The sequence below is a fragment of the Colias croceus genome, chromosome 26 (genome assembly GCF_905220415.1).
Source record: "Colias croceus chromosome 26, ilColCroc2.1".
Taxonomy (NCBI): Eukaryota; Metazoa; Arthropoda; class Insecta; order Lepidoptera; family Pieridae; genus Colias; species Colias croceus.
In genome coordinates, this window is record NC_059562.1 from 2,131,691 (window position 1) to 2,153,966 (window position 22,276).

General features: G+C 33.1%; 1 protein-coding gene across 6 annotated transcripts in view; it reads right to left on the minus strand.

Annotated features, from left to right (window-relative positions):
* Positions 1-22,276, minus strand: part of LOC123703549 (trehalase-like) — a 65,441-nt gene that overhangs the window by 14,558 nt on the left and 28,607 nt on the right. For 5 of the 6 annotated variants that reach the window (XM_045651613.1, XM_045651609.1, XM_045651611.1 and 2 more), the window contains exons 2-13: positions 14,128-14,465; positions 7,611-7,748; positions 6,648-6,760; positions 6,131-6,286; positions 5,674-5,839; positions 4,884-5,036; positions 3,686-3,763; positions 3,210-3,322; positions 2,738-2,904; positions 1,673-1,843; positions 698-913; positions 67-175 (exon numbers count right to left, since the gene is read on the minus strand). In XM_045651613.1, the coding sequence (XP_045507569.1) occupies positions 67-175; positions 698-913; positions 1,673-1,843; positions 2,738-2,904; positions 3,210-3,322; positions 3,686-3,763; positions 4,884-5,036; positions 5,674-5,839; positions 6,131-6,286; positions 6,648-6,760; positions 7,611-7,748; positions 14,128-14,204 (1,657 nt within the window). In that variant the 5' untranslated portion in view covers positions 14,205-14,465. Of the gene's footprint in view, positions 1-66; positions 176-697; positions 914-1,672; positions 1,844-2,737; positions 2,905-3,209; positions 3,323-3,685; positions 3,764-4,883; positions 5,037-5,673; positions 5,840-6,130; positions 6,287-6,647; positions 6,761-7,610; positions 7,749-14,127; positions 14,466-20,626; positions 20,665-22,276 lie in introns of those variants that run through there. The other variant, XM_045651612.1, reaches the window with a different exon arrangement.

Consider the following 22,276-nt stretch of genomic DNA (forward strand, 5'->3'; position numbering starts at 1 on the left):
AGTATACGCCATACCACCACCCTATATAAAATAAATAAATACAATATATATAAATATAATATTTACCTCCATATCGATTAAGCAGTGCCATAACAACCCCATTGGTCCAGCCAAAACCGGTTTGTAGCACGTATTCACCCCCACCCCCGTAGCCGCCGAAAATCGTTGCGTCGTACTGGAAAAATCATTATATTAGTATAATAGCGGTCCGCCCCGGCTTCGCCCGTGGTACATATTTCGCAATAAAGGTAGCTATATTCTTTCTCAGGGTCTAAAGATTGTCTGTGCCAAATTTCATCAAAATCGGTCCAGTAGTTTATGCGTGAAAACCATACATACATACATAATTACAAACCACTTTGTAGTATTAGTATAGAAAAGTAAATATGAACACTCAAATAAAGTAAAGGTGGAACAAAATGGTATTTTACATAATACATTACTAGAGAAGATCTATATCTTATCATTGCCTACACCTCATTCAAAATCCCACCTTTTCTAACACAGCAGTTATCTGCACCTAGACCGTGTTTACTTGGGCTATCATATTATTAAATCTCACCTTTTCCAACATATCTTTGACTTCTCCTAATTCGATAGCACAAAATAAGACCTATTAGCTGCTAATACTTCTAGATTTCCAAATCAAACTGCTCCTGCCAACTTATTTGCATCTCTCCCTAATAAAGAGTCTCACCTTTTCCAACATAGCGGTTTTCTGCTTCCACACTTCAAAGTTCGATCTGACCCATTTAGTAGCGATTTCATTGGCCAATCTCTTGGCTTCAGGTAGACCGGTGCTGTCGAGCCCCACCACGAAGATGTACTGGAGTGGGGGCCACGCGTTGGGGTAGTCCCATTGTTCACCAGAGTGCTCGAAGGTCGTGGGGATACCACCTTCGAATATGTCCACCTGGTGGGATGTTTCGTCATGAATATATGCACTTAATAAGTTTTATAGCATACATATTGATTTATACAGGAGAAAAAAATCGAGTAGAAAAATTCGATCATAAGGCAGGATGAAAACCCTATGATATATAAAAAAGCTAGATACGTTAACCGCTGTCTATTTTGGCAAGAAAAAACTCAGCTAAGTGCCCGAGTTTCACTTAGTCACGCACCATTCAGCGTCCTAGCTGGACGTTCTTTTTATATTTTAATCGGCAGTTGTTATTACGAAGTACCTACATGAGTGAGACATGTATTATGTCTCGTGCGTGAGAGTGAAAGAGAGAACAACTGTATTGGTGATAATGCGTTAGTAAGTAGGTATGTATTAATTACGCTGTTTTTTAGTGCAATGATGTTGGCGTATGCCGCGTCTACTAGTATAATAGGTCATTGTGAAAACCTGCGTGTTTCGCGGTGCTGTGAATATTTTATCATTTGTCATTAACATAATGGATTACTGTTTTGTTATTATTAAATAAACAGTTCTCCTGGCAGTGAAATTGTCAGAAGCAAAAGTCTGCCTACGCGTATTCGGATAGGCAGAGTTTCACTGCTACATCTTTTGTAAGTTACTCTTTATTTCGTTCTTCTTTTTTTTTGCTTCCTCTCTCCTTTGTTTATTTGTCGTGTGATTAATATGCGAGACGACTGGCAAATAAGATGAATCTTTATTTTTCTCATAAATATATTCGTTTATAATATATACAGAATGACAAACCTTTACTTTATCCAAATAATTGATGACCCGGTTCACATAGTACTCTTTCCTGGCTTTATCATAGCAGCCAGTCCATAGAGGCGCTATGTTAGACGGATAGAAGTAATCCCTGCGCCTGCCAGATTCTAGACTGAAATCCAGCCAGACACCGACGTCTTCGTGCCATAATACCTGGAAATATATAAATAAATAATTACTTATGTAGATTAATCTACTTTATGTATATAAAAATAAGTCGGATTTTCCTTCCTGACGCTATAACTCCAGAACGCACGAACCGATTTCCACGGATTTGCATTCGTTGGAAAGGTCTCTGGCTCCGTGAGGGATGTAGCAAAGAAAATTCAGGAAACATTTCAAAAGAAAAGCGGGAAAACCGGGAAAATCATTTTTTTACATAGAGCGCCTTATGTAACATTTCGTTTGGTATATAAACATAAGGTGGCGAAACGGAGTTCGCCGGGTTCGTTAGTTTTACATAAAATTGGATAAAAATGCAATGAAAAGTAGCCTAAGTTACTCCTTATAACATCGGCTATCTGTGATTGAAAGTCTCATCAAAATCAGTCCAGCCGTTCCAGATATTAGCCGGAACAAACAGACAAACAGGCCAACATTGTAAAAATTACTATTTTACACTCTAATAATATTGGTATAGATTTTTTAGTAACTAATTTAATAATTCTACGTGTAAAACCATTACAAACATATTTAAAATATTTTCCTCATATTAATAAAGCGGCCTTTAATTTATCAAGGTCATATATCTGTATAGAAAAATTCCTCAAATTTTGCTCCTACGTTTACATATCCATACTAATATTATAAATGCGAAAGTAACTCTGTCTGTCTGTCACTCAATCACGCCTTAACTACTGAAGCAATTTGCATGAAATTTGGTATAGAGATATATTGATACCCGAGAAAGGGCATAGGATAGGTTTTATCCCCAAATTCCTGCGGGAACGGGAACTATGCGGGTTATTCTTTGACTGCGCGGGCGATGCCGCGGGTGGAAAGCTAGTTATTACATATATTTTTTAAACAATAAAGATATATTTTTACCTTTTCAATCGCGTCCAACATCTCCGCATGCACATTCCTATAGTACCCGGCTTTGTCTGTATTTCCCAGTAGTGCGTGGAATTCCGACATTAGTTGTGCGTTCCAACACATTATAGCATTTAGGTCTACTGGTATTATAGACCTGGTTTTGAGATTTGTTAGGTTACCTGGAAAATAATAAATAATATAAAAATGAAACCCGTTTTCCTTGGTCACGGCATCACGCGTGAACGGGTGGACCGATTTCGATAATTCTTTTTTTTAAATATATTCCTTGAAGTACGAGGATGGTTCTTATGTAGAGAAAACGTAAATACGCTCCGCCCGTTAATAATAAATAATTTCGATGAATGGGCTATCTAACACCGAAAGAATTTTTCAAATCAGACCAGTTGTTCCTGAGATTAGCGCATTCAAACAAACAAACAAATCTTCAGCTTTATAATATTAGTAAAGATTAATGAAACCTTACCTTTATTAGTTCCATTAAGAATAAACCATCTAGATGAAAAGTCCCACCCAGATTCCGCTGCCGCTTTTAACTCAGCATACAATTCTTCTTTCTTGTCTTCTGTATCGAAATGCCTATAAATATAATTATTTTAATATTTGAGTGTGTAAGAAAAATTTTTGAAATCATTTCTTAAATGTAGCATAATAAAAAATAAATAATGTAAGTTTTAACTAAAAAAAAAAAAAAAAACAATTTTGACAAAAAAATAAAAACAAAAATATTTGATTTAAATTTTTGTATTCTTCTTAGATTTCATTTAAAATAAGCCCACCTTTTATTATCCAATTTCTCCCAATACAAAGACATAAGATACAAAAAATCATATTAATATACATAATATACTATATTTTATGCCAGGAATCCTACACAAAATTATAAACAAATATGTAATATGTAGTATATAAGATTATTTATAATAAATAATGATAAATTACTTAGCACAATCGATGTCTTCTTTGTAACTTTCCGGCCTTGGGCCTTGAGATTGATCAGTATACCTCCATAGTTTAACCCTGAAAATAGATTTAAAAAAAAACTTACAAACATTTTGCTTTTTTGGTAATGAGAGAATTTCTTTAATGATGATAAAAAATCCATTATTGAAAACTAGCTTCCGCCCGCGACTCCGTCCGCGCGGGAAAATTAAGATTAATTTTTTATCTACGTATTTTTCCGGGATAAAAAGTATCCTATTTTATGCCCAGGATAATACATAAAATGATAAACCGTTAGTTTTCACGTGATGCCTTCACATACAGACAGACAGACACACAGAGAAAAATTTTTTTAATCACATAATATTTGGGTTTGGTATCGATCCAGTAACACTATGCTATTTATTTTTTTAATATTTTCAATGTACAGAATTGACCCTTCTACAGATTTATTATATGTATAGATTTAAATAATGTTATAGTCAGCATAACCGCCTATTAAAAGTTCGTACAAATATCCGAGCCGCGCGGCCTTGTACATTGATTGAAATTTGCACCTTATTTCGTTGACGTAACGTTCAAGGTCTATATCGCTTATAATAAGACTGCCGTACACGTAGGCAGAGTTTGGCTTTGGACAATTTTTAAGCGTGAATTATGAGTCTAGTTATATATTACTAGCTTTCCGCCCACGATTTCGCCCGCGTTTTCAAAGAAAACCCGCATAGTTCCCGTTCCCGTGGGATTTCCGCGACAAAACCTATCCTGTCCTTTCTCGGGTATCAAAATACCTCCATACCAAATTTCATGCAAATTGGTTCAGTAGTTAAGGCTTGATTGAGTAACAGACAGACAGAGTTACTTTCGCATTAATAATTAACCGACTTCAAAAAAAAGGAGGAGGTTATCAATTCGGCCGGCATGTTTTTTTTTTTATGTATGTACACCGGTTACTCCGAGGTTTCTGAACCGATTTACGTGATTCTTTTTTTGTTCGATGCGGGATGGTGTCGTATTGGTCCCATAAAAATTTTATTCGGATAGGCCCAGTAGTTTTTATTTTATGAGCATTTTTGTCTGTAGGTATTTGTGAATTTTGCAAGTGCAAATTTGAAGTCGGTTGTTTTTAACGCAGTTATCACTTGTATTAAGTATGGATAGTCAAAGTATATACCATAAAATAAGGATTTTTACTTACGTTTGTCCTTCATGTTTGAACTCCACTGTGTGATTGGTTACCCAATAATCAAATTCTCTATCTAGGGTGTGAATGTGCATCCTTAGATATTCGAGATCAGACGAATCGTCATATATTAACTTCACCATTGGAATCAGGAGCGGGGGTTGTGATCTGAAAATTGTAATAATAATTATTTAATTAACAAATCTATACTAATATTATAAAGTTGAAGAGTTTGTTTGTTTAAACGCGCTAATCTCGGGAACTACTGGTCCGATTTGAAAAATTATTTCGGTGTTAGATAGCCCATTTATCGAGGAAGGTTAGAAGGCTATAATTATATAACATCACTCTACGACCAACGGGAGCAGAGCCACGGGAGTGAAACCGCCCGGAGCAGCTAGTTTAAATAAGGCTAATCAATAAAAATGAATACTTTTTAACTAAATATTATTCTCCACTAATTGATAAGAGTTTTAACATAAGTGTATAGATATCAAAATTTATAAAACGCTTATTTAGTTATACAATAATATAACTCAACAACGGCTTAACGGATTTTAATGATTCTTGTTTTATTGTAAAATCTAACAAAAAAGCTAACAAGAAAGAAGTAATACTTCTTTGGCGTATGGAAAAAATACTAGAATATACAACTTGAACATAGTTATCAATTTTTATACCACCTAGAACTAACTTCATGCCGTTAAATTTAGGTGTCGGTGTGCGCGCGCATCGTAAAAATTCACTCTCATCATTTTTCTCCATCGCGCCAAAAGAAGTTTAACTTTAAAAACTTTTAAAATACCTCATCTTATAATAAATTCTGCCCCCATTAGGTATAAAACCGATCCGATCGACGACATCCAGGAAATTAGACACCATTCCCTTAGCAGTGGAACGCATTTCAGATAGAAGGAGACCTTTTATAATCCAATACGAGTCCCAATAGTAGAATTCACGGAAACGACCACCTGGAAAATATAAGGAATATAATAAGTAATGTAAATTTACTAATATTATAAATGCGAAAATACCTCTGTCTGTCTGTCTGTTACTCAATCACGCCTACACTACTGAACCAATTTTCACGAAATTTGGTATGGAGATATTTTGATACCCGAGAAAGGACATAGCCTACTTTTTACCCTGGGAAATAGGATAGGTTTTATCTCGGAAATCCCACGGGAACGGGAACTATGCGGGTTTTTCTTTGACTGCGCGGGCGAAGCTGCGGGTGGAAAGCTAGTTATTAATAAACTCACCAGGCACAATAAAAGGGTTATCCACATAGATAATAGAATACAGATCCTGGTTAAGTTTGACGTCATCCTTCATCTTCCTGCCCAGTTCCAACCACAATTTGTTCAGATCTGACGCCCATTGGTGCAGCAATGGGTCCTTTATTCTGTCTAGGAACGCTGAAAATGTAAACATATATGTTGTTAATATTTGGAAGATAAAAAATATTAACTTAGATGCTTGGCTGAGCTATATGAAATATGAAATTAGGAAAAGAACTAGAGAAGAGCAATAGATAGCCCAATTCTTGATAAGTAGGAAAAATGAAGTATCTATATAATCAACTTTAATCCCACAGAAATAACATATAAATCAGTAGAAGCAAAAGAGTAGACAAATATTAAGATTAAAAAATATCTGTATTTGAGAATTTAGTTTTATAATTTATTATTTTCACTACATTTTATAAAACAAAGTCAAAAAATACTGCACTGATTTTCATTCTGTTTTTACTAACCGATAAATGGGTAAGTAACTTACCAGGGTTATCCTTCCAGTCCGTAGGTCTCCAGTCTTCAAACTCTGAGCCTTCGGGATCGAAGTTTTGATTGACAAACTCTAAAATATCAGCCTTGGTCGGTCGGGATCCTGTCCTGGAAGAATATCGTCGTGTATAGTAAACATATTAATTAACCAATTCATATAGCTACTCAATTTCTTAGTAAAAAAACAAAAAAATGTGTGCACACGTGTACACACGTAAGAAGTGAAACTTGTTTATGACCTTATTTTTCAAAAAATAATTTACTTGCAACTTTACAGAAATACGTCTAATCACGCGTGGTAGGGATAAGAAAAAGATGGCGCGTAACGGAAAAATGTCACGCGTTCGGCGTTGCGTGTAACGAAAAAACGTTACACAATTTTTTTTTCCAACCCCGATAAAGAAGTTTCACTTCAATAATTGTTAAGTTTTTAAATGTGTTTTATTTTTAAAATGAACCATAAATAAAACTACTGAATTTCAATGGTCCATAGCTTCGTCAGCTATTATTATTGGTTCTTTCGAGTCAATCTTTTGAAATTACAAATTGCAATACATACTCATACACGGTTCTTTATTTTATACATAACTAGCAAACCTGGCAGACTCCGTTTCGCCGCACCAGATACACCTTTTCTTTGCTATAAGCCCCGATATCTTTCCAACGAATGCAAAACCGTGGAAATCGGTTCGTGCGCGTCAGGAAGGAAAACCCGACTTATTTTTATATAGTAGAGATAATATGTATATGATACGAGTTTTATCCTCAGAAAATGCCTGGTGTTCTTAGCTAAGTATTTTCTTTCGATTTGACTATTGAGGTCCAATGCCATACCATAAAAAAAAATACCGGCCGAATTGATAACCTCCTCCTTTTTTTTGAAGTCGGTTAATAATATCCTCCTTTATTTAAGTCAGTTAAAAATTCCTACTAAATTTTTAACATTTCCCACAATTACCTGTTCATCATTTGATGGAAGTGCTCCATAGTGATGTTCGGAGACAGCTTGATTTTCATATCTACGAAGGTTTTGGAGTCATTGTACAGACCCGCCATTTGCACCGTGTCCAGCAAGGGCCCATGGCAATATATCATACTGGAATAAATAAAAGTCATTATTAATAATAATAGACAATAGGAAATTATGTTATAGTTAAATTAAATAAATATTTCAGGACATTTTTCACACACGGCTCGATCTGATCCCATACTAAGCTTTTGCTTGTGTTATGGACACCAGATGGCTAATAAACATACATATATAAGTTACCTGTTTCTTATAGTTTTACTCTAAAATAAAACAAATCTAACGACATATCTTTTAATATCTATTTTCAGTTTTTTACCCTTGTCAACATGCCAAAAATATTATCTAAATCTCATGTCACAATGTTTGTCCTCAATGGACTCCTAAACCACATAACCGATTATAATAAAATTCGCACACCATGTGCAGTTCGATTTAACTTGAGAGATAGGATAGTTTAAATCTCATCGTTTTAGAGAAAGCGGGCGAAGCCGCGGGCGGTAAGTAACATATAATATAAATTCGGAAAACTCTCTATCTGCTGCAGTCGGTAAAAAGTAAAAACTTACAATATCTAATAATAAAATGAAATGAAAATTGATGATAACGATTATTTATTGTTGTTTTTATCAAAATGGAAATATACCTACTTTCATTAATTTACATATAAACAATAATTACATCGTAAATTGAAAAAATAAAAAGGAAATTACTTAACCGCTGTTAATTACATACTATCTACAATTAGGTACTTTTTTAATAATTACCAATCTATTTTATCTCATTTATTATTGAAAAATAAAAAGATAGGATTTTTGTTATTCTAGAAAACTAATTATCGAATCTTATTTCATTTATTAAAAAAAACAAAAAGTTGACTATTAATACTGAAACTTTAGTGTGAAAATTGTTAACTAGCGGTCCGCCCCGGCTTCGCCCGTGGTACATATTAACGTTTTCTCTACATAAGAACCATCCTCGTACTTCAAGGAATATAATAAAAAAAGAATTATCGAAATCGGTTCAGCCGTTCTCGAGTTATGGAATTACAACGAAAAGTGGCATTGATTTTTATATATATAGATTAACTTTTAAGAGAAAATATTAAATATTTAAATATACATTTATTGTCTAGAAGTCAGTAGGTACATACTTATTGTAGGTACCTACTACATATCTACATTATTCTTTTTTGTTTTTATCATAAAAAAAGGTTACAACGATTACATAACAATATTATAGTATTGCATATTTCATTATTTTTAAACACGGTAGAGACAGACTGTCAGATCCGTTAAACCGGTTTTTATGAACTAGTTAGTATGTTTAATTTAAACATTAAATACTTGAACGTGATAGTGTGATAATATCATAATGACTATTAAACGGTATTATTACTATAAATAATTTGCACTGTATCTTCTCGTTTTAAATGTAGATACAGGGTACTTTATTAAGTTGTTGTTTAGGCAACAGGCAGTTTGATGTTGTCAGTTGTCACTTATGTATAAGTAATGTATAACAAAATGTATAACAAACATTTCTTCATGTTAATTTATATATTACTAGGTTTCCGCCCGCGGTTTCGCCCGCGCAGTCAAAGAAAAACCCGCATAGTTCCCGTTCCCGTGGAATTTCCGGGATTGCGTCATTTTCCCGGGATAAAAAGTAGCCTATGTCCTTTCTCGGGTATCAAAATATCTCCATATCAAATTTCATTAAAATTGTTCAGTAGTTTAGGCGTGATTGAGTAACAGACAGACAGACAGAGTTACTTTCGCATTTATATAATATTAGTAGCAATAGACAACGCAATTTTTTGACCAAGGTCACTTACTCGATTCACTTCCTTTCTACTGAACTGGTTATTTATAAAGGAATATAACATAAAGATGATAATTTTATCAGCCTACAAATCCTACTATTAATATAAAAGTTTGTGAGGATGGATGGACGTTTGTTACTCTGTCACACAAATGCTACTCAACCGATTGCAATGAAATTTGGTATGTAGGTAGCTGAAGACCCAGAACAGACATAGGCTACTTTATATCCCTGAAATCCTACAGGAACGGGAACTATGCGGGTCTTTGAAAACGTTGGCGAAGCCGTGGGCGGAAATCTAGTACCTACCTACTTATAACATAAAGATGATAATTTTATCAACCTACAAATAATAATATAGATAATATTTGATTTTGCTTGTGTGTATTTCCGAGGAATTAAAGAAACCAGTTGTTAAATATCAGGCGGCTTTTTAAATAAAATTTTCCATAATATATGCGATGTTTACGCGCTAAATTAGTAGCTTTTTGGCGTCGAAATTACCCTACAACCGGTTTACCAGCTTCCTGATACGTTTTTTATAATTCATCTGTCAGTTTAATTGGCAAATAATGTATGTAGGATATCAGGGACATTATCAGCTGTGAAACTAACTCTAAGGGCCGATTTTTCAATCATTGGTTAAAACTTACCCGTCCAATAAAGTATTACACGATACTATTAAAATGTCACTTGTAAACTGTCAATTGTATGCAATAGAAATACATTTTTAAATGATAGTTTAATACGTTATTCGACGAATAAGTTTTAACCGAGGATTGAAAAATCAGCCCTAAATAAAGTAATACTTGAAGTTAGATAGGTACATCTTATTAAAGTGTTGATTCATTAGTTCATATTCTATATTATCATAGCCAGGTATAAGACGAGAGAAGTCGTGGGCTCTAGCTAGTATCAATAAAGGTACCTAAACGCAAAAAGTGTACAACAAAGCTTTTGACGAATCAAAAACTCAATATGAAATTTTTATCACGCAAAGAGAGTTAAAAAATACCTAAAATTAGGCGGCCTGTGCACATTTACAGACGATTGAAAATCACCTGAGAAATAACATAGTTACCTACCTACTTTAAACATCGGTGATCGGTAAAAACTTTCTCTAATAGAAATAGAAATACATTTATTCCCAAAAAAAAAAAGATACAGACAAGATAATTAAATTACAGAGATACATTAAATTAAAGACATTACTTATAACTTTAAAAAATAATATATTTAATAATCTAATATATTTAACTGTCCACTTAACTAATTAAACCTACCAGAACAAGCTGCGGGTTAAACATTGAACCTAAATATTATTGCTTATATTGAGATAACAGCAATTAACTTTTAACCCTTCGCGGTCAATAAATAAAAATGTCAAAGGGCATATAAATATTCCGATATGAGATTCCCATACAATGTACAATTATTATTATTAATAATATGAATTTTAATAAAGTTCATTAAATTTGTAAAAAATATTTTGGTCAATAAAATTCAAATTTTGTTTGACAGTTTCGTAAACGGTACGATTTCAAGTAATAGTTAGTAATAATTTACAAAAATTGAATTATAGTAGAGCCATTTTAATAGGCAACATTTGACAGTTCAACAAAATTCAACAACGTAACCTAGTAACGACGACATAGAATAACATGATATTTCGTTTTGTTAGAACTGCAAATTTGCTTAACTTTTTTCAATTATGATTACATATTTATAATAATAATGACCGATACAAGTAATTTTAAGATTTCATTTTACTGATAAACCATATACTAAACATAATAAACAATTTCTGAATTGAAGAACTGACGTCGCTACAATTTTGTGTCATTAAACCTTTTTTCTTTTTAAATACCAGAGACGTTACTCCAAAAATCGAAATCTGACATCTAGAATCGAATGCATTGATTACTTGTGAATAAAAATCATCATAAATTAATAAATTCGATTGACAAATGTTTCAAATCCGTATCGATTAATTCACTTTAATCGATGTTTTTAAGCAGGTTACCTCTCTTCGAAGATAAAATTGATAGACGTCAAATGTTGCCTATTAAATTGGCTCGACATGTTCTTACTGTTCTGTGGGCTCGACTATAGAAATTATTTTTTATATACGGTATCGCCCGTGAATGGCGGAAGACGCGGGTTCGAATCCCGCCTCGTGCTAGATTATAATCGAAATTGATTAATGCTTATTTTCAGGAGATTTCTTCTAAAATATATTTTAAAACATTTTATAAATAATCCGATTATATATTTTTAAATCAACACAGAGAGCAATTAGGAAATGAAAAAGTTGACGGAAATTAAAAAAAATATATATATTTTACAATATCTAATGTTACATCCAGGTCCAACCCGTAAATCAAAAACGGACGAAGTCGCGGAAAACAGCTTGTTATTAATAAAACGTCACAGGTACGTACAATTTATGTTAAATAAAACAAACTACTCATTAAATGAAATGAAATACATATTATAGTCACATTCTTGACCTGAGGTTAGGTAAAACAAACACACGTGACATTTCTTTATAAGTATAGAGAGATATATAGTTATATCACTGAAAGACTAATAGCTTACTGCGACTTTGCTTGTCTTGTATGAATATTTCTGTTTACCTGACTGCGCCAAAAGGAGTGGTATATTTTGGTTAAAGAATGTTGTTTATTTATATTCTTTGGCAGTGTGGTTTTATTAAACTTTACGGAATTCGTATATATAAATGGTAGAATAATGAAATGCCAGATTTTTGGCGCCAAAATATGTCAACATGGTTTTCCTTTAAAACTTTACAAGAGGAATATCTTTTTCGGGATTTTGTTCATTCTAATAAATACTTGTATCCTACAGATAGGTAAATCCATACTTATATTATTATAAATGCGAAAGTAACTCTGTCTGTCTGTCTGTCTGTTACTCAATCACGCCTAAACTACTGAACCAATTTGCATTAAATTTGGTATGGAGATATTTTGATACCCGATAAAGGACATAGGCTACTTTTTACCCCGGGGCATAGGATAGGTTTTATCCCAGAAATCCCACCAGATCGGGATCCATACGGGTTTTTCTATGACTGCGCGGGTGAAGCCGCGGGTGGAAAGCTAGTAATAAATATATGTACATATCGAAGTAGATAACAGCATAGTAACTCAATTAAAATTCTCTTATACAGTAGCTGGTTTTACAAGGCCGCCATCATTTCCGTTTTTCTCAATGCAGTTACTATCAGTTAATATAAAACTATGCACTCATTTTAATTATTTACTAACTGTGCTCCGCGGTTTTACCCGCAGTGCTCCGCTCCTGTTGGTCTTTGCGAGATGATATATAGCCTATAGCCTTCCTCGATAAATGGGCTATCTAGCACCGAAAGAATTTTTCAAATGGGACGAGTAGTTCACGGGATTAGCGCGTTCAAACAAACAAAGTCTTCAGCTTAATAATATTAGTAGGTATATAGATTAATCGCAAAATTATTCCTATGCAAAAATCTTCCTACAATTTATCGCAACGTTCATTTTTGTGTAAATTTTAAATAACAAATAGTCATTTAATTAATGAATTTGAATATTAATTACAAACTTGATATATTATAACCTTTTATATATTCACAACTAACTAGTTTGGTAACTATCATTTATTGTACATAAATCATCCGAATTTTATACAAAAAAAAAAATAGTTATTTTACAGAGAGTAATTATTACAATTTCAGAGAAACAATTAATTTATTTAATTGCGTTGCGTTTTCTTTATTAAATTACTACCGCGTTAAAGCGCGCGGTTTGACCACTTGCAGCGGATGAAAGGTTTTTATAATCTGTGTTATTTTGGTAAGTACTAAAACCACATTATTGTCAGGTTTTATCAAATTACGTTCAGCAGTTTTCAAAGTTCACAAACAGAAAGACTAAGAAACATACATCTATACATTCTTGCATAATATCGCGCATATATTATTAGTAGGAAGTAGGTATATAAAATAGTAAGTATATTAGTAGGAAGGATTGAATAATTGCTAATAAAACAGGTTGAATCAAATTAGTGCAAAACATGTTCAACTCTTTAGCGAATAATAAAAAGTCAAGGCTATATACTATATACCTATATACCGACGTTGGAATAATGTATCACGCTAGATAGTGGTGTCATTAGCAAGTGGAATAATTTGATAACTAAAATTTTAGCATTTTATTGGTTATCGAAAAGAAGGTGTACCCCGTGTACCGTATGGTGTGTATCGTACGTACCTACACAAAATAGAGAGGTTGGTATATTTTTTGTGACACTCCACGAAAGTGTAAATTGAAGTTATAAACGTTGTTAGATTTAGATTTGCACCTAAGTATTTATTATATTCACGAAAAACAAGCTTATTGTGTCAAATTAGATCTTATTTTATGATGTAAATTGAAAACTTGTGGGGTTGCCAAGAGTTTGTTTGTTTGAACGCGCTAATCTCAAGAACTACTGGGCCGATTTGAAAAATTAATTCGGTGTTATGGATAGCCCATTTAGTGAGGAAGTTGAAGTTGGTCTTAGCGTGATGATTGACGCGGCTAGTTTTAAATATTTCTAATTTAATACAAATTAAAAGACTCACCTATCACAAGTAGGAGGTAGTTTACTCCGGTCAGCGCGCACAGCCGCCACCAGAAGCAGAAAACTTAACCACTTCATTGTTATTTCACTTATATCACTTATTTCACTTATTTCTACTCAATGGCACCGCTTACTATACTAATATCACTCGTGAGGAACGAATATAATTATTTATAATATATTTTATAATATCACTGATTGTCAACAGTTTGTGTACAACTTTATGTGTTGAGGTAAGTGCGAAGAATTTTCAAGGGCTTCGTTCTCAGCGGTTGCACTGTCATTCTGCTTGCTTGTATGGTGATTAACTAATGAAAGGGCACCTAGAGTGCCCTGTGCCTGGAACAAGAAAAAGTATTTATTAGTCATTAATATTTAGAAAAGGTTGTCTGGAAGAAATCGCTTCATAGCGATAAGGCCGCCAATCTGTACGGTGAAGATTCCTTTTGTAAGATACTGTATTTTATATCTGTGCATTGTACAATAAAGTGTTTTTTAATTATTATTTATTATTTAGAAGTATACCTTATTTATATAGGTATAAAACTTAAACACTATAATTATCACTTAGTAGTGATCTAAATGAATAATGGATTAAATTTGATATTATTTGAATTTTAGATTCTAAAAAAACTACCTGGAACCCATGGCATCACTCGCGTGGTACCTGGCCAAACGCCAATGTGCTAATCTAGACCGACTTATCTGCAATCTATCTCTGTAGCAAACTTCATAAAGTTCTGATCAGCCGTTTTTGAGTGAATGGATAACAAACATACAAGCAATAAATGTCTTGGAAATGTTGGGAACTTCAGGTTTGAAATGGAATTTCAATGTTATATGTTTTGCTTTATTTTTTTTTATATACCTATGTACGTAGATATATTTAACAGGAATAAGAAATTTTTGATTTCTTGGTTGGTGTTTTTTTAAATGATGGATTTAATAAATAAACCTTATGTTATAACATGTGTAGGTGAATAATATTTAGCTGGATTAAATTAACGCAGAAATACAGTAATTTTTTACAGTTCACCGTAATAATTATGATAACGTTGGCTTATCTGCTAAAATATAAAACTTTATGCAAGCAAACCATTCCTTACATAGTTGTATATCAACATGCGGGTTGTAGTTTCTTGAATGTATTTAATCTTTGCAAATAATAATATATCACCCATATAACAATCAACAATCATAGTCCGCCTCCTTGGTACAGTGGTTGACGCGTGAGCGTAGAACAAAGGGGTCCTGAGTTCGATTCCCGGAGGAGACGAAAAAAAAAATGTTTCGTTCTGGCAGGACACAGAAGGCTAATCAGTGATCACCTACTTGTCCCTAAGGAAAGTCGATCAATGAAACAGATGTATAATGCATCTGCCCCTTACCCCACTAGGGGACACGGGACTTCACTTTTCAACAACATACTTTGAAAAATAGTTTAGAAAACGAAGATGTTCATGGGAATTAAATATTAAAATGCACAATACCGTACAGTACAGTATTTAGCTGAGTTGGTAACCCTTTTTCAAGGACACTCTACCGTACTAATTTGGTGTAATTTTTTGTCTCCTTTTTTTTTCTTTTTCTAATTATACTTTGTTAAATAATAGTAATGTATATTTGCCTTTTATGTTTTAAGTTTTTTGTTCTTGTTTATTATGTAAATGTTTTGTTTTTTAATTGTCCTTGAAATAAATGTTTTTTCTTTCTTTCTTTCTTTCAATAACTACTAAAAGAAATAAAAGCTGTAATGTAAAATAATTATATTATATTCTTCTATTTAAACACGATTTTTCCATTATATTTAATATTTCTTTAGAACCTTTTTTTAATTTATAATTTAGACCTTAAAATAAGAGAAGCAAGATTACTTTTCCTAAAACATTCGTCCTATTTTTTATGTTCTATTTTTTCAATTTCAAGAAAACAACGTTCTATTGTATATTCCTAATCACCATAAAATACGAACAGTACTGCATTAATTATTATACTTGCAACGTGGATACGTCATAGTCAGTTGGTATCTATTATATATATTCTATATGCATATAATAAAATCGTAGGAAAGTCACAACTGTACATTGAATATTTATTTAAAACTAGCGGTCCGCCCCGGCTTCGCACGTGGTACATGTTTACGTTTTCTCTACATAAGATCCATCCTCGTACTTCAAGAAATATTATAAAAAAAGAATTATCGAAATCGGTTCAGCCGTTTTCGAGTTATGCGCTTACCAACACATTTTGCGATTCATTTTTAATTTTTATATATAAAGAAGATTTTTTTTTTTTTTTTTTTTTTTTATGCTATAGGATAGCAACCGAGCAGACGCGTCGCCTGGTGTTAAGCGATACACGCCGCCCATAACCATCCACTCCACTGGGAAGTGGATGTGTTGCTATCCTTAAAGGGATTTGGAAGGATTTAGGGAGAAGGGGCGAGGATGGGAGGGAATGAGGATAGGGAAGGAGAGGATGGGTAGGGGATGGGAAGGGATGTGGGCCAAGATAATACTTGGGGCGTGATCTTGATTTACTACTTAAGCCAAAAATATGGTTTTTACAATTTTTGTTTGTTTGTCTGTATGTATGTCCGGGATAAACTCAAAAATTACTGCAGGGGTTTACTTCAAATTGGGTACAAAGATAGCTAGAGATCTGAGGAAGGATAAAATATAGGTTTTATCCCAGAAATCCCACGAGAACGGGAACTATACGAGTTTGTCTTTGACCACGCGGGCGAAGCCGCAGCGGAAAGCTAGTAGGTACATATTATATATTTTATACTTACACGAAGTAAGTACATGACTATTGAATTAGCATAGTGATTAGGGTTAAGTTTAGGTCTTAGTTTTTGTCCTTGATGTATTATTAAAAAGGTTTGAGTTATGTTATTTTTAACGAATAAAAAACCACGAGTCGGGATTCGAACCCGCGTCTATTAGCCAAACCGGTGCCACGCTCAAGCTCGCAGCAACAATCGAAACCGAATCTATTGAATTATGTATACTAATATTATAAAGCTGAAGAGTTTGTTTGTTTGTTTGAACGCACTAATCTCGGGAACTACTGGTCCGATTTGAAAAATTCTTTCGGTGTTAGATAGCCCATTTATCGAGGAAGGTTATAGGTTATATTTCATCACGTTACGGGCAACAGGAGGGGAGCCACGGGGGTGAAACCGCGCGGAGCAGCTAGTACTTATATAATGTAGCAATATTTATTTATTTATTTTTATCGTCAATACATATATCAATATTAAAATAAAAAAGAGACTCATGTGCACTATTTAAAATATTCATCAGCAATTTATTTATGACGCAATTATTATAATCATTAAATAATACATATATTTTACTTTGTAAGTATTTTTGGCATCAACACAATTTCATTAAACACGTGAGGACAGTCAACAAAACGTCACTTGACCGAAAAACGTCACTAACATCGATATAAATAAATTTTTAAATAAATTACGTAACTCCCGTTTTATTTGAATTATAATCTCTACAAGTGATAACTGCGTTAAAAACAACCGACTTCAAACTTGCACTTGCAAAATTTACAAATACCTACAGATAATATAGTAAGTCAGTCAGTCGGTTAATAAAATATATAAAATTATTGTTTTACAATATAAGTTACCACACTCCTCGAAAACTGCTGGACCGATTCCCATGAAATTGTGGGTACATTTTAGAATCCGCCAACATCTATTTTTCATACTCCTAGGTGATAAGACTAAGGCAGAACCACGTTTGCTGGGACAGCTTGATATCATTCAAATTTACGTAACACCCGTTTTAAAATTATATTTGTTGTTGCATTATAATTATGGGTATTAATAAATTATAGTTATTATAAAGTTAGTTTTAATAAAAGGCATTGATGAGAAAGGTATGGTCGATTATCTATATAGTGAAGTCCCATGTCCCCTAGTGGGGTAAGGGGCAGATGCATTATACATCTGTTTCACTGATCGCTTTTCTTTAGGGACAAGTAGGTGATCAGCCTTCTGTGTCCTGCCAGACCGAGACATTTTTTTTCTTCGTCTCCACCGGGAATCGAGCCCTCGGTGTTACGCTCACACGTCAACCTCTGTACCAAGGAGGCAGTCTATTATCTATAATCTACTTATATAATTTTATTTGGACATTCAACATCTTTATTCTTTATCTGTATTATAAATTGTAATTTTAATATTTAAAATGTAGTATTAATAATTCAATTTGCAAATTATATTCAAACTGGCCGTTCTATTATATTGAGGTCTATTAAAAATTAAATCGCTATATCATTCTTTTTTTGCAAAACCGGCTAGCTGTATTGTGTCCAGTTTTTTTCCACCTAATTAATATACCAAAATTATACCACTATAATTTAGAAAAAACCGCTTGGAAATCTTCCATGTACCTATTAAGAATCGTGGAAAAATATGCTACTGTTGATTCTTATACATATACTAGTATATAATGCACTTACTAACTAAGACGTCTGCTTTTGATGACATGATGAAATGTAATCATTCTGTTACCGGGCAGCTATTTTTAGCCTTTATTAATAAGCAATCTTCAAGAAACGTGTGATAATAATATCGAAGCAAAATAACTATATCACGTGTACGCAGAATATGATAAAAGGCAAAAAAATTATATTGATGTGATATGAAAGAGTTTATTGGTAACTGTGTCTCTTGAAAACGATCTGCTCGAGCAGAAAAGGAAAGATTTAAAAATCATTCGATTTTTTTGTAAATAAAGAAGAAAAGTGACATTTATTAACCAACAGTTGACCAAAAACGAGGACACTTTGTTTAAATGTTGACCAGCAAAGTTGCTAGCCACATGTTGATAGGAACATCGCAACTTGATGATCAACTTTCCTGCTAAATGCCATGATTGTTTGGTCCAATTTCACGACCAATAATTTCTAGTTCTACAGGCTTATAGATAGTTCGGTAGATCTTAAGACCAATTTCTATCACTATCTATTCCTCTATCGTAACCTCAATTATTTGTAGGTTAAGGTCGTAATTTGGTCGATCGCAATTGGTCAACTCATTCCTAAGTACAGGATGTGCTGTGGGATTACGTCTCATACGTCAAACTAATGGAGAAAAATGAACATAAACGATGCAGAATTTATCTTCCTGATTGACTGATTGAAAATGGTTATGAAACAAACATACAGTTATAAAATCGATCAAAAGATCTTAATTTTGTCAAATAGGATAATATGGCATACCAATGAAATAACCAAAAAGTAACTTCATACTAGTTTTTAGTGTTATTTCCGGGATAAAAAATAGCCATTAGACACTTATTAGACATATCTAATTCTGGGTTTTAAGCTACCTACATACGAAATTTCATTGTAGTTAATCGGTTAAGTCTTAAGTAGTTTTAACGTGAAAGAATACCAAACACAAACTTACGCGTTTATAATATTAGTTAGATATCCTGATGTAGCGCATAAAAATTAAGAAGACTCCACATATCTTTAGGTTTTCTTAAATCTTCACACTTGCTTTAAGACTATTAAGGGCTGATTTTTCAATCCTTGGTATAAACTTATTCATCGAATAACGTACTAAACTACCATTTCAAAAATGTATTCTAATTGTCCGTATTTGACAGTTTACAGGTGACATTTTAATATGTTCGTGTAATACTTTATTGGACGGATAAATTTTAGCCAAGGATTGAAAAATCGGCTCTTAGACAAATGCACAAAAGTGGTATATCTGTAATCTCGAGAAAACTCTAGAAGGACCGGCAAGGTTGGCCTAAGGTAACCTGTAATCTTTCAATTGGTCTGCTGTATTTCAATTGGTTAAGCTGAGCGGAAGTGCACAGTTTAGAGTTCCGCATTACGAACAGATAGATTTTGCGCAGAACGGAATTTTTTGCTAAATTTTCCATTGATATATTGAATTCAAAATAGCTAAATCGCTTAGAAATAAAGTGGCTTCCAGCTCGTAAATAGCAGTCGTTTTTGAATATATTATAGCTATATCCATTTAGAACAAAATACAGTTTAATTAGGCAATTCCTATATATATTTTGTTTCATCTTTAGATGAGATACTCGTCAAATATTACTTTTCATTATTTTGCATAATAAAGTATGCATACGAGTAAATTATTATCAATATAAAAGTTCAATGACATTAGGGGAATCCGAAACAACAGCAAAATAAATAGCGATGGTGACGCATTGATTAGCAGTAAATTATTTATCAATTGATAATTTTAATTTTTTTTCTGCTGTGGAAATTATAACGTGTCAAACGCGAACAGATGAGTTCTTTAGGAGAGATTAAAAAAGTAGCCATTTTTTAAACCATTAGGTACGTTGTCTCTTTTATGCCGGATTTCCTAATTGGATATGCGTCTAAAGATCTTTGTCATTTAAGATAAATCCAATAGAAATACACTCAGCATTAGCCGAACCATAAAGATATACTGTATTGGCCAAAGATGAATCAAAATAACTTACAGAACCACTTCCACTCTCCGATAGAAAATTCTAACAACGCACAACTGTTATCTGAGAAATTTAAATAACAATAACACTTAAAGCAGATGGCCCTTCGGAGGTGGGGAAATTGGCCCTGAGCCTAGGAACGTCTAGACAAGAATCACGTGAGGGACCCACCTACAAAATTCCTTTCATATCTAATTTCACGTGGTCGGCCATCTTCCAAGGAGTCACACCCCCAAAATTACGTCAATGCCACAATTAGCATGGCATGATATTCCATGTATGTCGTCAATGTATTTGTTTCCTTTCATTATTTATTAGTCGCGTGGAATAGACACTTCGGCGTCATGCCAGAACGGTAAGTTTTCAGTTTGATATTCTTATTTTAGAAAGATTATTAAATGTGCTTTATCCTGAGTTTTTCCCTTAGCTTAACGGCGAATCATGTCACTCGCAAGCATGTTTCAAAGGTATGCCTTCTTTTTGAAGTTATACATCTTTTGGCGCGATGGAGAACCTTACTTTAACAGCATGAAGTTAGTTCTAGGTGGTATGTAACTATGTTCAAGTTGTATATTCTAGTATTTTTTTTCCATACGCCAAAGAAGTATAACTTCTAACGCGTGTACATAAGTACACACATTCTTTTTTTTTCAATCATATATGCACTTAATCGTGAATAATGCAAAATGCAGATCTATATGTACTATGAAGTATTGCTCTCTAAAAGCATCTTGCAATTAAACTGGTAGGATTCAAGTATGTATGTACATATGGATATTGAAATTAGTTATTAAACCATCTCATCTTATGCACATGATTCACATTCACTCGTGTAAATCACAGTGTAAAGCTTAAAGTATTGGTATGTTTATTTTCAATCTCGATGAAGTGTTAGTACTTATTTCTAATTTTTTATGCACAAGAGAAAAATAAAAGATTTGTTCATGTCTTATGAGATTACATATATGATTGATTCGAATTCGTAGGCGATTTCACTGTGTTGTATCGTATCTATTAATTAGGTAATAAATATTGCACTATAAAATTTTAGGAGCAATCTGCTATGCACCTTCTCACTTCACTTGTTTTGAGTTCTGACGTGAGCAAATTTAGTAAATGTATGCAAGTAAATTTTGTAGCTAAAAGTAATGACGTCAGCAACATCCTACATACATTTAGGCATTTGACTATTTAATATTTACATGTATCATAAAATTGGGTATAATAACAAGTAGTAAATTTATATCGTAATTTTTTACAATTTGTTCCCACATACATTTTAATACATAACGCTATAGGTACATGATAACAATGTCTTCTAAAAATATGAAAAGTTACCACATGAATGATGCTTTGGCAATAACATTTGGCAGTTAGTGATATATTTCAATGACTGTGCTCCACTAAATATAGGTAGCCATGTACTGATATTTGAAGAATTAGGAAGAACTGATGACATCTAAACCGTAGCTCAAGTATCTGGAACAATGAAACATAAACTGCACGTGATAATACAAGATAAATTAAACAAACAGATACATCTTAGAATAGATAAAGTAAGTAACATTGTTACGATTATAACACGCGTCAACAATCACGATTGTAATAATCCAAACCAGATAAATAATGCAGGTAAATTAACAACAATCATCCTGGGCATGA